This window comes from Aquarana catesbeiana, linkage group LG08 (assembly GCF_042186555.1).
Source record: "Aquarana catesbeiana isolate 2022-GZ linkage group LG08, ASM4218655v1, whole genome shotgun sequence".
Classification (NCBI taxonomy): domain Eukaryota; kingdom Metazoa; phylum Chordata; class Amphibia; order Anura; family Ranidae; genus Aquarana; species Aquarana catesbeiana.
The window spans coordinates 299,401,120-299,417,136 of record NC_133331.1 but is presented as its reverse complement, the minus strand read 5'-3'; the positions used below and the strand labels follow the sequence as shown (position 1 = coordinate 299,417,136).

The 16,017-nt window shown below is 44.1% G+C and overlaps 1 protein-coding gene across 1 annotated transcript in view; it reads right to left on the bottom strand.

Moving 5' to 3' along the window:
• LOC141104764 (uncharacterized) overlaps positions 1 to 14,600 on the bottom strand; it is a 40,265-nt gene extending 25,665 nt beyond the window's left edge. The window contains 5 exon segments of the mRNA XM_073594479.1: positions 120 to 217; positions 1,405 to 1,546; positions 1,662 to 1,759; positions 1,876 to 2,049; positions 14,474 to 14,600. Of these exon segments, the coding sequence (XP_073450580.1) occupies positions 120 to 217; positions 1,405 to 1,546; positions 1,662 to 1,759; positions 1,876 to 1,909 (372 nt within the window). The 5' untranslated portion in view covers positions 1,910 to 2,049; positions 14,474 to 14,600.
• Between the last annotated feature and the right edge of the window lie 1,417 nt (positions 14,601 to 16,017).

Here is a 16,017-nt window from a genome sequence, read left to right as displayed (position 1 = left end):
GTGTGTAGGGGAAAGGGTTTTGTGGGGCAGTGGTTAAGTTCCAGTACCTATTGTTTGAGAAAAAAAGCCCTGCATAGATGAGAATACATTTTTAGTTCTAGTTGCTCAGTACCACCTACCTGATGATGGTGAGGGATGGTGTAATGTTCCTGTGTTGAATCCCGGGAATACAGAGGACGAGGACATCTCTCTGGTGGGTTCACATTACTGGATCCATCTGTAGGAAACACACACACACTGACTGAATACATTGTTTCTATGTGTTTATCAGATGATGGGAGATCTAGGTGGACCCTCCGTATTGCTCTCTCCTTTACAATAAAGTCTCCTCTTACCCAGTGATGTGAGGGGCGGCTGATTGTCCATCAGGATGTCCATGTAGAGATTATTGCATCCTTCTAAATAAATCTGTTGTCAAGCAGTGAGGTGGAGGCACTGTGATGTGTGGGAGACCCGGTAGAGGGCACACAGGCGAAGTGATACAGGAGCACAACAGTAGGTGAGTGGCGACCTTGGTCTGTGATAGTCTGGGCCAGACCGCGGTCTTCACTCACCTCCTGCTGTGTGAACCAGCCATCAACAGGCCACAGACTGGTACTGGTCTGTAGCTTGGTGGTTGGGGACCCCTAGTCTATAGTGTCTACACCTCATTTGTTGGGAACATGACTTTATATTGAGGAATGGAGATGGACCTTTCGTATGGTATACAGTATCTCCTCCTCATTTGTTGGGAACATAACGTTATATTGAGGAATGGAGATGGACTTTTCATATGGTGTACAGTATCTCATCCTCCTTAATTGTGAACATTGGTTAATGTGGTAAATATAATTGCCTTCTTCTGGTGAGGACTAGAGTTGATTATTTCAAATTGTTTTCAATACACACAGTACATTGGGCGGTGGGGTAGGTACACCGATGATGTTTTTACTATCAGCAGTTAGGGTTTCTCAGTTTTTCCTGTACAGAATGATGTGACATTCTCCATTTCGTATGTGAGCAGAATAGATTGTGTGTAACTAAATAGAAAAAAACGAACCTCTGTATACGGAAGGGGTGCTTTGTTTTTAGAGCTCTGTGGATGAGGAATAATCTGGTCCCAGATGACTAAAAAAAAATGACTGGATGTTCTTATTACAAATACTGTATACTAATAATTGTAAGAAAAATATTTAGAATGTTGATCTGGGAAGTTATCTGATTGCCTCTTGGGATCAGGAAAGAACATTTTAACCTAAAGAAAATGAGGCCGAGCTTTATATGGTTATTCTGTCTTCCTCCTGGGTGAATTCAGTAGACATAGACCTTTTCTCCTCTGATGTAACAATGTAAATACAAACTTTATACTCATAGAATAAAATAATAATTGAAACTGGTTCTATATTTAGTGTTTTCTTTACTTACTTGTGTCCATATTTAGAGAAGACTCCTCCTGTTTACTTTCCATAATCATCTCCCCCTCCTCCATAGACTGTTGATCTCCACTCACCAACCTCTCTTCTTCTTCCTCTTTATCCTCAACTTTGATGTCTTTCAGTTCTTCACCCTAAACCCCAAAGATGGTAGAATACGTTGGTAAAAATAAACAAGAAATTACACAGAAGAATGTCCTCTCATGGATTAGAATACATTTTGATTTCTAGTTACTCAGTACCACATACCTGATGATGGTGAGGGATGGTGTAATGTTCCTGTGTGGAATCCCAAGAATACAGAGGACGGGGACATCTCTCTGGTGGGTTCCCATTACTGGATCCAACTGTAGGAAACACACACACTGACTGAATACATTGTTTCTAAGTGTTTATCAGATGATGGGGGATCTAGGTGGACCCTCCGTACTGCTCTCTCCTTTACAATAAAGTCTCCTCTTACCCGGTGATGTGAGGGGCGGCTGATTCTCCATCATGACGTCCTTGTAGAGATCCTTGTGTCCTTCTAAAAACCTCTGTTGTCAGACAGTGAGGTGGAGGCACTGTGATGGGTGATGTCCTGTGAAGACGGCTGCTGGGTGTTAATGGATCTCCAGATGTTTATTGCTCTATAATCCTGTGAGAAGACAGGAAGTCATAATGATCACTTCATACTTTCCAGAATTATCCCTACTTCTACCCATGTCAAAAAAATAGGATTTTTTAAAACAGCTTACCTGTAAAATCCTTTTCTTTCGAAGGACATCACGGGACACAGAGGTCCCGCCCCTCTTCTAATACACTATATTGCTTGGCTACAAAACTGAGGTATCCCTGCAAGGGGAGGGATTATATAGGGGGTTGAACTTCCTGATAGGGTGTGCCAGTGTCCAATCACCTAGTGATACCTATATAACCCATCAGTAATTACTGTGGCTCTGTGTCCCGTGATGTCCTTCGAAAGAAAAGGATTTTACAGGTAAGCTGTTTTAAAAAATCCTATTTTCTTTCTCGAACATCACGGGACACAGAGCCACAGTAATTACTGATGGGATGTCCCAGAGCAATGCTACCTGAGGGGGGGGGGAACCACGACCAAGTAGGTTGCAATCAGACCTGAGGACCCTGTACCACTGCCTGCAGCACACTACGCCCAAAGGCGATATCCTCATGCCTTCTCACATCCACCTGATAGAATCTGGTGAATGTATGGACTGAAGACCAGGTTGCGGCCTTGCAGATTTGAGCCATAGAGGCCAGGTGATGCACTGCCCAAGAAGCACCAATAGCCCTTGTGGAATGTGCCCTGATCTGAAACGGAGGAATCGTCTGTTTCAAACCGTAAGCTTGAATGATCAATTGTCGAATCCATTTAGAAATGGTAGCTTTTGACGCTGCCTGTCCTCTATTGGGACCCTCTGGCAGCACAAATAAAACATCCGTCTTGCGGATCTGAGCAGTTGCCCCTAGATAGGCCTTAACTGCTCTTACTACATCCAACGAATGTAGAGATCCCTCTTCCGGAGAACAGGGATCTGGAAAAAAGGAAGGTAGAACAATGTCTTGGTTTAAATGAAAATCAGAAACCACCTTCGGTAAAAAACTAGGATGAGGGCGTAGTACCACTCTATCCTTGTGTATAATCAAATAAGGCTCCTTACAGAAAAGAGCTGCTAATTCTGATACTCTTCTAGCAGAAGAGATGGCCACCAGAAAAATTAACTTCCTTGTCAACAAGACCAAAGGAATCTGACTTATTGGTTCAAAAGGCTGTTTCTGTAACACAGCCAGGACCAAGTTCAAGTTCCAGGGGTTTAGGGGTGCTTTAACCGGAGGATTAAGACGCATCACCCCCTGCATAAAGTTTCGGTCCAAAGAATGCGAAGCAAGTGGCCGCTGAAATAATACTGATAAAGCAGAGACCTGGCCCTTGATGGTACTCAAGGCCAGCTTCATCTCTAATCCTAATTGTAGAAAATCAAGAATTCTACCTATGACATATTTCCTGGGATGCCAACCTCTGGATTCACACCAGGTTATATAAGCTTTCCAGACTCTATGATAAATCATCCTGGAAGCTGGCTTCATTGCATTAATCAAGGTAGATATGACAGGACCTGAGAGCCCACGACTCTTCAGAACGTGGGTCTCAATAGGCAAATCGTCAAATTTAGCGTTTGTAAGGCAGGATGGAACACTGGACCTTGAGATAACAGGTCTGGGCGTTCCGGTAGTGTCCACGGGGAACCTACTGTCATCCTTACTATTTCTGCATACCAAGTCCTTCTGGGCCAAGCGGGGGCCACCAGAAATACCGAATTCCTTTCCTACTTGATCCTGCGAAGGAGTCGTGGTAATAGAAGAATAGGCGGGAATGCGTAAATCAGTGAGAACCAATGCCACGGAATCACCAACGCATCCGTCCCGCATGCAAGAGGATCTTTTGTCCTTGCCACAAATCTGTCTATCTTTTTGTTGAATCGGGATGCAAAGAGATCTACATCTGGAACCCCCCATCTTTGGCATATGGCCCAAAAGACGTCGGGATGCAGAGACCATTCCCCTGGAAGTAACTGCTGGCGACTTAGATAGTCCGCCTGCCAATTCTCTATTCCCGGGATGAAAACTGCCTATATGCATGGCACATGCATCTCTGCCCAGACTAAGATCTGGTTCACCTCTTTTTGAGCAGCTCGGCTCCGGGTGCCTCCCTGATGATTGACATAAGCCACTGCTGTGGCATTGTCGGACTGGATCCTGACTGGACAACCCTGTAGCCTTATAGTCCAGGCCTTTAGAGCTAGATGTATCGCCCGGATCTCCAGAATGTTGATGGGTAAGGTCCTCTCTGTCTTGGACCATACCCCTTGGACCGCAGCCTGTTCCAGAACTGCTCCCCAACCTGACAGACTGGCATCTGTTGTTACCACCGTCCAGGTAACCGGTAGAAAGGATTTCCCCTTCTGCAGGTTTTCGGGTATGAGCCACCAATTGAGGCTCTGACGCACCGCATGCGACAGGTGCATCGGAAAGTCTAATGCCTGAACTTTTCTGTTCCAGGTCGACAGAATACTGTGTTGCAGCATTCTTGAGTGAAACTGAGCATAGGGAACTGCTTCGAATGAAGACACCATCTTCCCTAGTAGCCTCATACAAAGGCGGACTGAGGGACCCTTCTTGGTCCTTACTGTCAGAATCAGCTCTCTCAAAGCAGTGATCTTTGCCTGGGGTAGAAATATTTTCTCCTGGCCTGTATCTATAATCAGACCTAAATACTCCAGTCTTCTTACTGGTTTTAGGAAAGACTTTTCTAAGTTGAGTATCCAACCCAGGTGTTCAAAGAGGCTACCGACCGGTCTATCAAGAGCAGGTCGTCTAGTTATGCTATGACAGTTATACCCTGAGCCCTTAATCTGGCCAGAGGAGGAGCCAAGATCTTTGTGAACACTCGAGGTGCAGTGGCTATCCCGAAAGGCAGAGCCACAAACTGGAAATGGCGCCCTCCTACCTCGAAGCGCAGAAACTTCTGATGAGCAGGAAAAATGGGCACATGCAGATATGCATCTCTGATGTCTATTGATGCCAGAAATTCTCCCCTGCAGGGTGGGAACTACTGTTCGAATTGATTCCATGCGGAAGGATTGAATCCTTAGGAATCGGTTCAGGTCCCTTAAGTCCAGAATGGGCCTGACATCCCCATTTGGCTTTTGGACCGTAAAAAGGTTGGAATAGAAGCCCAATCCCTGGTCCTTTGCGGGAACTATCATAATGACCTCCTGCGACAAAAGTCGCTCTAACGCTAGAAGGAGCGACTGCTTTTTCTCTGGGTCTCTGGGAACACTTGATCTGAGGAACCGAGGAGAGGGGAATTCCTGAAACTCCAGCTTGTACCCTAAGGTTACCATGGAGATTACCCATCTGTCCTGGAAGTCCTCCTGCCAGAGCTCTGAGAACTGTCGCAGTCTTCCCCCCACTCGAGTGAGCGGGGGCGCCCCCTCATGCAGAGGTCTTAGTGTTTTGCCTAGTAGGCTTCCTTCCCCAGGACTTCTTTTGTCCCTGGGGTTGACTCTTGTCTCTGGACCCCGATGGAGGCGGCCGTCGAGACTGCCTGGAGGCTGAAGCCGCTGGCGCTGGGGAAAGAGTCCGTTTGAAAGAGGGACGCTTACTCTTCTTCTTGACAGGTAAGAGAGTGCTTTTCCCACAAGAGATTCTCTTGATATAGTTATCCAAGTCCTCTCCAAACAACCTTGCACCACGAAATGGAAACCCAGCCAGTAGCTTCTTACATGGTGCTTCGGCTGACCAATTTTTCAACCATAGGATTCTACGTATATGCACCAACCCCAGTGAAAGACGGGAGGTTTGCACGATAGAATCTCTAATGGCGTCAACCACAAAGCAAAAGGCCGCTGGAAGTTAGCAAACCCCTGGGCCTGCTGTTCAGGTAATACTTTGATGACCTGCTTAACATGGTCTCTTAAGTATTGACAGACTCCAATCGCTGCTACTGCAGGTTGGGCCACTGATCCTGCTAAGGAGAAAACATCCTTCAATAGGGATTCCATCCTTTTATCTACAGGATCCCTGAGCATCTGAGCATTGTCTACAGGACAAGTCAGGCTATTATTTACGGAGGAAATGGCGACATCAATAGCCGGTATTCCCCACATTTTATCAAACTTTTCTTCCATCGGATAAAGTGTTGAAAACTTTCTCGGCGGAAAAAAACGTTTGTCTGGGTGATCCCACTCAGAATAAATGAGCTTTTCAAGTAAAGTATGAACAGGAAAAGCATGTGCTGCTTGGAAAGGTTTCAGTGACCCCAAAGCAGAAGAGGATTCTTTAGCAGTTTCAGGTATGGGCAACTTAAATGTGGAGCGGACCAATCCAGTAAGGATCTGCACTAAGACTTTCTCCTCTTGGGAAGTCGCAGAGAGTCCCTCTCCACCTGATTCCTCCGAAGAGGAATCATCCGTCCCATCCCGATCCTCTGAAAGGGATTCATCTCCTTTATCCCAGAGCTCCTCTGTCTGTGGGTCTTGGGGAACAGAGGAAAGCCTAGTGCGTTTTCTTCCACTGAGTGAAGACGTAATCACGGCCATTAATCTTTCCTCTAGACCATTAATGGTTGAGGAAAAAACCTCTTGTGTAATATATACAGGGGCTGAAGTGCCAGAAGCAGGTGTAGCCCCTGACCCCGATGGCTCTCCCTGGCTAGCCGTCCCTGGCCCATCTTTAGGGGGGGAGGATGCTGCCGACAGGGGGCCCTCAGAACCTGAACGAGATCCCCTAGTGTCTCTGGTTCCTGGGGTGCTTGAACCTCTTCTACTCATAGTGCAAAGCAACAAGGTGTGAGGTATACAAATGAACACTGCCCGCTGAGCGATGTAGTCTGGCTAAAAGCCTTGCTACCCAATGCTCAGTCTGGTGTTACTTCAGTAAATGCTGCCTAGGAGAATGCCTGTGTCCCACCTTACATGCGACCGTCAGCTCTGTGTCTCTCAGAAGGCTGTGTGCACCTGTACAGAGTGCCTTTAATAGCCTGCAGCTGTCCTGAGTGGGAGTCTAAGCACCTGTGCTGACGTCCCGCCCCCTCCTCTACCGCCCCCCCCCCTCGAGTTTTGAAAAAAACGAGTGCTTCCCGCGCTGGCCGACTCTCCTGTCATGCTTCTGGAGAAAGGCTGGGGGAGGGGAAGGGGAGAGAGAGAGGCTGGTAGCAAGATCTGCCTAAGCGGCTATCTTCAGAGATGGTGGCCATTAGGCCGCAGAGCCCGGGTGGTATAACCACTTTCTAGACCCCTGTGGCCCCTCTCTAGCCTGGGGGGGAACATTCAAACATGAGAAATCCCCCCTTCCATCTTACCTTGCAGCCGGCTTGAGACGCTGGGACATAAACAGCGATGAAAACACTGAGACAGACAGTCAGCATGTGCAGGTTTGTGCTCTTGGCAGCCCCCGGTGGTCACAATAGGCATAGCATGCATTTACCTTAAAGGAGAAAAGCCACTAGAACTCAAAAATTCTGTGGAATCTCCTTTTACCTTATCCAGCTGCAGGGTGCTGTTTACACAGACCCAATCTTCACCTCTCACGGTGGGCTCCGTTTGAAAAAACCGTCAGAGACTGGGGCCCCCTACGAATAGGGGGATCCAACAGTTCTGGGACCGTAAAGCACCTCGCCAGAAATTAGGAAGTTTAAAGCCATTTTCTGATCTGCGGGGTCCAGCTCTCTAAAAAGAGAAGCATTACGGGTAAAACCTCGTTTCTTCGGACACGAGGCCCGGGTACCATTCAATTCGGCCATGAAAAGACACTTTGAATGGATCCGGTTCGCCTGGCTTGCCCCAGTATAGGCTCTTAGGATATTCCCTTTGGAGCTCAGCACAGGACATCTTTACACGTCCATCACCTAAGACACTGGCGTAAAAACTGAGGTATCCCTGCAAGGGGGAGGGAATATATAGGGGGTTGAACTTCCTGATAGGGTGTGCCAGTGTCCAATCACCAGTGATACCTATATAACCCATCAGTAATTACTGAGGCTCTGTGTCCCGTGATGTTCAAGAAAGAAAGAGGGTTTTTAATTACTGGCTGGCCAGAGCCAGAAGAGTCGTGGAGAATACCTTTGGGATAATGGCCAGCCGGTTCCGCCTATTTCTAACAGCACTAAATATGGCGGAGTACAAACTTAACCACATCATGTTATCATGCTGCATACTGCACAACTTTTTAAGCGAAATACTACTAGTTATGTAGCCTCAGTTGGGACTGAGGCCGGACTTCATAAAACAACAATGATGGCCCTGGAAGCTGGCCACCCTGGCTTGCCCCCCCAAAGCACCCGTGAAGTGAGTCAAAAATATGTCAATTGTTTTACGGGGAGGGGGGCTATTGCTATGCCAGCAAATTTTTAAATATTTTCAAAATTAAAAAAAATTGATATGATAAAATCTTGAATTTGATTTACTGCTTGTTTTTCTTTTATCTGTCTCCTAGGTTCTCCTAGTGCAATTGTAGTGCCAAGTGGTTTTTCCATTATTTAAATAACACCCATTGTCACTGTAAACACCAACTTAATACAAAAACTGGTATTGAGCAGTGAAAGAAGAAGCCACACATTGTTGAGTATAAAACCTTTTACTCCGTGCACATTCACATGTGCGTTGTAAAACATTTTTGGTAAAAAAAAATAACATCTTGGTTTTATAAAGTTTTACTTTGAAATTTTTTTTTTAGTACATAAACAGGCATGTTTCAAAACATAACATACACAACTCAGGAACTTACAAAGTTCAACATTGAAAAACTGAAGGCAATATCAGACAGAATAGTGTCAAAAATGTGTTGATTGCCTTCATCAGATGGGGTGATATCACCCCTGTAAAAGCCAAATTTAGAAGATGCACACAAATTGGGAGTCAAACTGGGGATTTCCCTCCTGATCCCATGCCTAATGTCAACATGTGCTATCTCCCATCATGGGGGACCAACGGACGTGTTTTGGGGGTGCAACCCCTTCCTCTCACCTACTTGAGTTGCAAGGAAGGGGTTGCACCCACAAAACGCATACATTGATATCCCCTGATGGCAGATAGCACATGTTGACACAATGTGTGCATCTTCCAAATTTGGCTTTTAAACTGTAATAAAAAGTTATTTAAATTTTCTTTTAAAAAACAAAAAAAGGTGTAATATTTTTTGGATTTAGATTTTCCATAATACATCAATTATGTTCTTCATTCTTTGTTCAATCTCCTTGGTTTTTTCCTTTATGATGTCTAAATCCCGACTACAAAACATTATGTCCTGGATTAACCTTTGTGCACTGTCAGTGGTGAAATGAGGAGACTGTTCTTCCACAACATTCACATCACCTAAAACAAAAAATACACACCATGTATTATAAATATGCAGGCATACATCTATTACCTGAATCTGTGGTGTCAGACACTCACCTGCTGTGGTGACAATTTCAACCACCTCTCCTTCCTCCACATCCTGAGGTTGTGGTGTCCTCTGCTCCCCTTCTTCAGGGGATGGGGGGTTCCTGGTGTCCTCAGACATCCCAAGTCTTTTCTCCCCTATGAGAATGAAACAAAAGGTATACTTAGCACACAGATATTTGTGGCCAGAAATATGAATGTGAAACATTGCTTGGAAGTGGAGTACAATTGTCTGTTTTGGCAGAGTTCCAAGTTGAAGACATGATTTATTCCCTTAACAAAGCTTGAATGCTTACCTTTTTTAGACAAGTTTCACACATGTAGACACCCCTAGTATCCACTGAAACACCTGTGTGGGACACCCTAAAAAGTTTGTTCTTGTGTCCCACACTAGTGCTCCTGAGCCCAGATGTGTAAACAGTAGTGTCCTCTCCTTACATTACACTGAATCAAGTTTGCAATCCATTCTAGTTACAAACACATCTAGACAACAATGTCCTAAACTTCTTTTAATACAAATTAGCATGACAAAATGTAGTTAACCCTGTATCTGCCAAAAACATTGTATTTAGTTCACGAATGAACGATGTTTACTACGAAAGATTACTGTGCCCACGAGCCTGAAAGTTGCCACTTTAAACTGTACAATAGTAAAGAAAAGCACATGGAGCAGCATGCAAGTAATATTATTATTATTATTAATAGGGACACACGACAACTACTTACTTTTTAGAAGCCCTCTCTTGATCCTTCTGTACTGATCCTGCTCCCTCAATTTCAGGTCTGACCAGCTTTTCCTCAGTTGCTCCTTGGATCGCTGTACCCCAAAATTCCTGTGCAGACTCTTCACTACTTTAAACATGATCTTGGCCTTTCTCACATTTGGGTTTAGGTAAGGTCCATACTTCCCATCATAGTCGGCCCTCTTCAAGATGTCCACCATCTCTACAAAGGCAATATTTGAGGCCTTAAATCTTCTCCTCCAGGATCGTGACGTTTCTGGCTCCGGGCCTTCCTCTTCGTTACTGCTATTACGCACCTGCTGTATCTCCGCCATGTCATCTCCCACTGCACCGAAAGAGAAGGGGCAGGGAATATTCTAGAAAGAACGTCAGGAGCAGGCGACCTGGGCGGAGTCTTACTCATGTGCAGTGTATATAAAGCTAACATGCATATGTCATACCTACGTTCTGTGTGCGTAGGAAGGAGGACCAGAAGCGCCGAACGTTATAACGAAGGTAACATTTTAATTTGCGACATCAGTGGCCTATACTGATTCGAGATTGAGGCCTATATTGGGAAAAGATTAGGAGAGTTTAGCCTGATATTAGTGTTTTTGTCTTGTGTTTTGTCTTACAGCAAATATGAAACAATTCAAAGACCCTGAATTCATGGGCTAGTTCATCGACAAATACAGGGATATGCGAAATTTGTGGGAGGTTAAAAACCCCTTATATAGAAATAAACCAGCTAGGAAGGCATTGCTGGAGAAACTGCTGCAATTTGTGAAGACGCAGGTCCCCGACGTAGACATCGAGTTTGTGGAGAAGAAAATTGGTAGCTTGAGAAGCACGTATAGGAAGGAGCTTAATAAGGTCCAGGCTTCCAGGAAGTGTATGTACCCAGTCTGTGGTACTACAACAGGATGCAGTTTCTGGAAGACCAGATGGAAGTCAGGGAATCACTTTCTATACTTCCATCAACCCTTCCCTCAACCCCAGCTGAGGCTTCCAAGGACCAACCTGGGCCTTCCATCCTGGAAGAAGTGGAGGAGCCAGGTATAATATTTTTTAACATATTTATTGTCCGAAAATTATTGTTGTTAACTAGATGTTATTATTGCTAACAAATTAATGATTTAACAAAAAGTGTTTTACATATCAATAGACAGTAGGGCCAAAAATGATTGGGACAAGAATGAAAAATGCTGGGCTCAGAATGATAGTCTTTTCTATTTATTCACAGTTAAATTGCAACAGTCATGAGCTGAAAATTGTGTGTGATTGATGAACCAAAAACTAAAACTATGTCCCTTTTTCATACACAGGAAGACCTCAGCCAGGACAAGGCTCTGGAATATGGCACACAGGAGGAGGCGGGGGTAAGTGTCAGCTAAGAGGTGGTGGGGCCCTGTAGCCTCACACAATCCCAGGTGCCTCCCCTCCGCCTTCCAACAAAAAGGGCCAGGAAGGGGAGTAACATGGAGGAGGCAGCACTGGGCCTCATTAAGGACGATAATGCGGCCCTGAAAACACCCCCTGACGCTGAAGAGGCCTATGGATACTATGTAGCTGCCAAATTGCAGCAAATGGCAGAGGGCCAACGCTTCATGTGTGAGAATATAATTTTTCAGGTCCTTCAGAGGGGGTTGAGGGGCCAAATTAGTGAGAACATGCACTTATGTGCGCTCGCCCATCCTCCTCCTCCTCCTGCCACAAGTCCACCTCCAGAGCCATAGCCTCCAAGGAAGGTGTTTTGCTTGCGTCTATCTAGCAAGGTTACTCTTTGGTATAAGCAAGGAAGCTAAGACTTCTGCAGTGTGTAAATGTGCTTTTACTATACAAAGATGCTGTACAAACAAAACTATTACAATATTAGGAATACAATACAAGACTGACAGATATCTATAAGAAGCAAAATGCCTAGCAATGTGTCTGTGTGTGTCCCTAGCTTATGCCTGAATCCCCCTTTTATGTGCCAGGCTATTTACCATAGTTACCAAACAACAGAAAACATACCTTTTACTGTAGCTGTGTAGACAATGGACTGTCAATTGGATACAACAATGATATCTATGTAAACCATTGTCTACTCAAGCCAAGACCTGACAGTAATCTAACAGTCATTCTTTCAGTTTGAGAGCTGAAAGAATCTCAAACAAGTAATGTCTTACTTGTTCACTGTAGCTTTAGAGACAATAGACTGTTCTGAAACTGCCAAAGGAATACAACAATGATATCTACATTCCCATTGTATCCAACAACATTTGTTTGAGAAAGTCTGTCTCTGTGACACCAGAATGCTATGAGTCTTATAGAAAAACTATATTTTATATCAAACGCAACACGGAAGGCCGCAGGGAAGCGTAGAGAGAAGGCTGCAGGGAAGACAAGAAAGTGATGGCCTGGGTTCAGTCTGGTCTGACAGAAGACGCAGCCTGTTGTAGTACTACAGCCTGGGGACATATATGTCATCTGCTGCTGTTCCTGATCTCTGGGAGTCCTGGACCAGACTGTGCTCCCTATTATATGGACTTCTCAGGCTACCAATTTTTATTTATAAAAAGTTGATGTCTGCCCTAGGGGCCAAAGGCTTCGCAAATTCAAGCAGTTTCTCCAGCGTTGCCTTCCTCTTTATTTTGTTATTAGGAGCCAGAATAAATAGAGATTTTTTTATATGAAAATACTTGCCTATGTGTTTTTCTTCAAACAGGACAGTTTTTTTGTGAGTAGGCATAATACGATGTCAAATTAACAAGGGACACCAATCAACCTCCTCGAGCTTTAAAAATACAAGATAATTATGTTGTTGTGGATGATACGACTTATTCCTACCCGTGTGCTTTGAGTTCCTGTGTGGACTTCTTTATCTTGCTGTCAGGTTAAGTATGTTAGTAGGATCACCAAGTTATCAAACCCTTCAAATGCATTTGGGAGCAAAACACCACAGGAGACAGGTTTATGATGCTTTAACTCAAATTATATTTTAACCATTCATGGCATATATAGTATGCTTACAAGGCAAAGTATAAGAGGCGTAGTACAAGGCGGTGTATTGAGAACCAATCACAAGGATAAACTTCAAATGGTACGAGACTAATTACTGATTAATTACACATAGCGTCTTCTGGTCATTTGATCTCTTATCTACTATTTACGGTACTTTGTTGGAGCATGTCATGTTAAACTGTTCAGGGACTTTCCAAGAACTATTTAGTAGGTTACATGATCTACCTTGTCAGCAATTTCTATCTTAACTCTTATTTCTATTCACTGACTAATTCTCTATTCAAAATGCAGCTGTATACCAAAATGGAGACTGTATAGTCAATCATATCCTTACAGTGGAAACTTGACACATAAAAAAAAAAATTATGGAGATCACTGAAAACTAATTTAAAAATAATCCAAAAAACAGGAGATCTTGATAAAAAAAAAAAGACTATAAAAAATAATTCTAAACATTATTATGGAGTTCTGGCTTTAAAAAAAAAAAGATTATTCATGAGATCACAAGAAATAATAAAGAAATAAGTTTGTCATAACTCTGTGTGAATATCAGCAGCAAAACAAATTCATTATTCTAGCATTAAAAAGAACAAAAGGATGTGCTGCATTAAAAGATCCAATAATTTGCAGCGTGACGAATGTGCTATCTCCATTCCGAACGCTAGTTTTACCAGACCGAGCGCTTCCATCTCGTACTTGATTCTGAGCATGCATCATTTTTTGCACGTCGGAATTGCATACAGACGATCGCATTTTCGGATAGGAACTTTTTCTGACCGAAAAATAGAGAACATGCTCTCAATCTTTTGCTGGCTGGAATTCCGCTAGAAAAAGTCAGATGGAGCATACACACGGTCACATTTTCCAACCAGATTGCCGATCGTGTGTACGGGGCATAACACTCTACACTCAGAGTCACAATAAGTGAACACATTATACTCGCTAGTAGCAAACTGATACCTGCTCTATATATCTCCACTCCAACAACACTACAAGAGCTGGCTATGGGAAGTTAGCTTTTATAGTGTGGGGTGGGACCATGAGTACTTGATTAGGGAAAGTAACCATCACTTTGTCCAATCAGAGGGCCCTGACAGTGCTAATTGGCGAAGCTAACTGTCCAGCGGACAGTTGGAAAAATGGTTCTATATTTAGCATGTATCCGGTCTATAAACCAGAGGCTCTGGATGGAGAGTTGGATAAATAATTCTATATTTAGCATGCATCTGGTCTATAAACCAGGGGCTCTGTGTACATATTATAATACTCTATATATACGTCTGTATAGTAGTATCTGCTGGAGGTAAAAGACATCACAGTGACTATGGAGGAAGAGGATGGACATGATGTGGGAGGTTACTGGGAGTAAATATAAAGTAATTTGCATTACCTCCTCTGCTACCAATTGCAATGATATCCTTCTCTGCTTCCTGCAATCTGTCTTATCTCTAGGAACTGCCCATCTGTAGTTGTAATCACTTCCTGTCTTCTATCAATTCCTGTCTGTGCGTTTCCACTGAAAATAAGAAAGATCAGCACCTTGTGGAGAAAATACCAACTGCAGCCTGTGTTTTTAAATACTTTGAAAGCTGCTTCTTGTATTGTTCTTCAGTTTTGGTGCCTAACCACTTGCCATATACAGTAGCCGTATAAAAACAAAAAGACGGCGGTAGGGTTACACATCATCCCTTTAATCCAGGACACATATGAATTACACGGGTTCTGAGGCTGATTTAATGCAGATAATGCACCAAGTGAGTTTAATTACCACCTTAATCAGCCACAGAACCTGTGTAATTAATGTGTGTCCTGGATTAATGGGATGATGTGGCAACCCTAGACGGCGGGCTCCTGAAGGTTGGGGGCTGTATAAGAATGGCCTCCCTATTGCACTGCTCATGTGCGCCCTCTAGCGTGTGCAGTAGCGTGCTCCGTAATTACTGAGCCCATCAGTTACGGCAGATCAAGGAGCAGGGTGCAAGACCAATTAAATTTGCCATGTCCCATGTGATCACTGTGACCAATCACAGGCATCACAAATGTGAACAAAAGCTGCATGTTGGTGCCACCATAAGCACAGTACAGTGTCACCAGAGCAGCCAACCAATGTCCTTGATCACTACCAACTCCAGTACAGTATCACCATACCAGTGCAACCAGCAACAGTGTCCCTTATTGCTAGCCATCCCAGTACAAAAATCACTTGGGAACAGTGTTCCTGATTGCTGCCACCCCATGACACTGTCACTACACTAGTGTAAGCCAATAACCGTGTTCCCGATCACCGCTACACCAGTCCTACTGTCACCGGACAAGTGCAGCCATCAGCAGTGTTCCTGATCACTCCCACAGCAGTCCCAGTGTCACCTGACCAGTGTCAGCCAGCAACAGTTTTCTTGATTACCACCACATGAATTCCAAAGCCACCAGACCAGTATAGGCCAATCACACTGTTTCTGATCACTTGCCAAATCAGTCCCAGTGTCACCAGACCAGTGTAAGCCACCAACATCATTTTTTTTTTCTAATTCTTTATTCTCAGAAAGGTATTCATGTGAAAACATAGATACAATCCTAATGAAATGTACAGAAGTAACTGTAGACCCCCCAAGGGCATTCAATAGTACAAACAGTGTAGTCATAGTAAAATCACACCCTCTGTGGGTTATCATCAAGTTTTAGAAGAATAGGGAGGCTCTGCATCCCACATGTCCACCTTTAAACGCCAATCACCATTTTTATGTAAAAAAAAAGAAAAAAATAGCGGGGATCACTTTGGTCCCAGGGTCAATAAACCCAAAATAAGTAAAAGAAGATTAGTAGCTTAGGTAGAGAAACATAGAATAGGAAAGGGGAGAATGGGAGATAGGGAGGAAGGATGTCTGTGTCTCCGTCCAGCCTCACCCTCCCCCTCCGGGGGGCGTGAAAGATCAT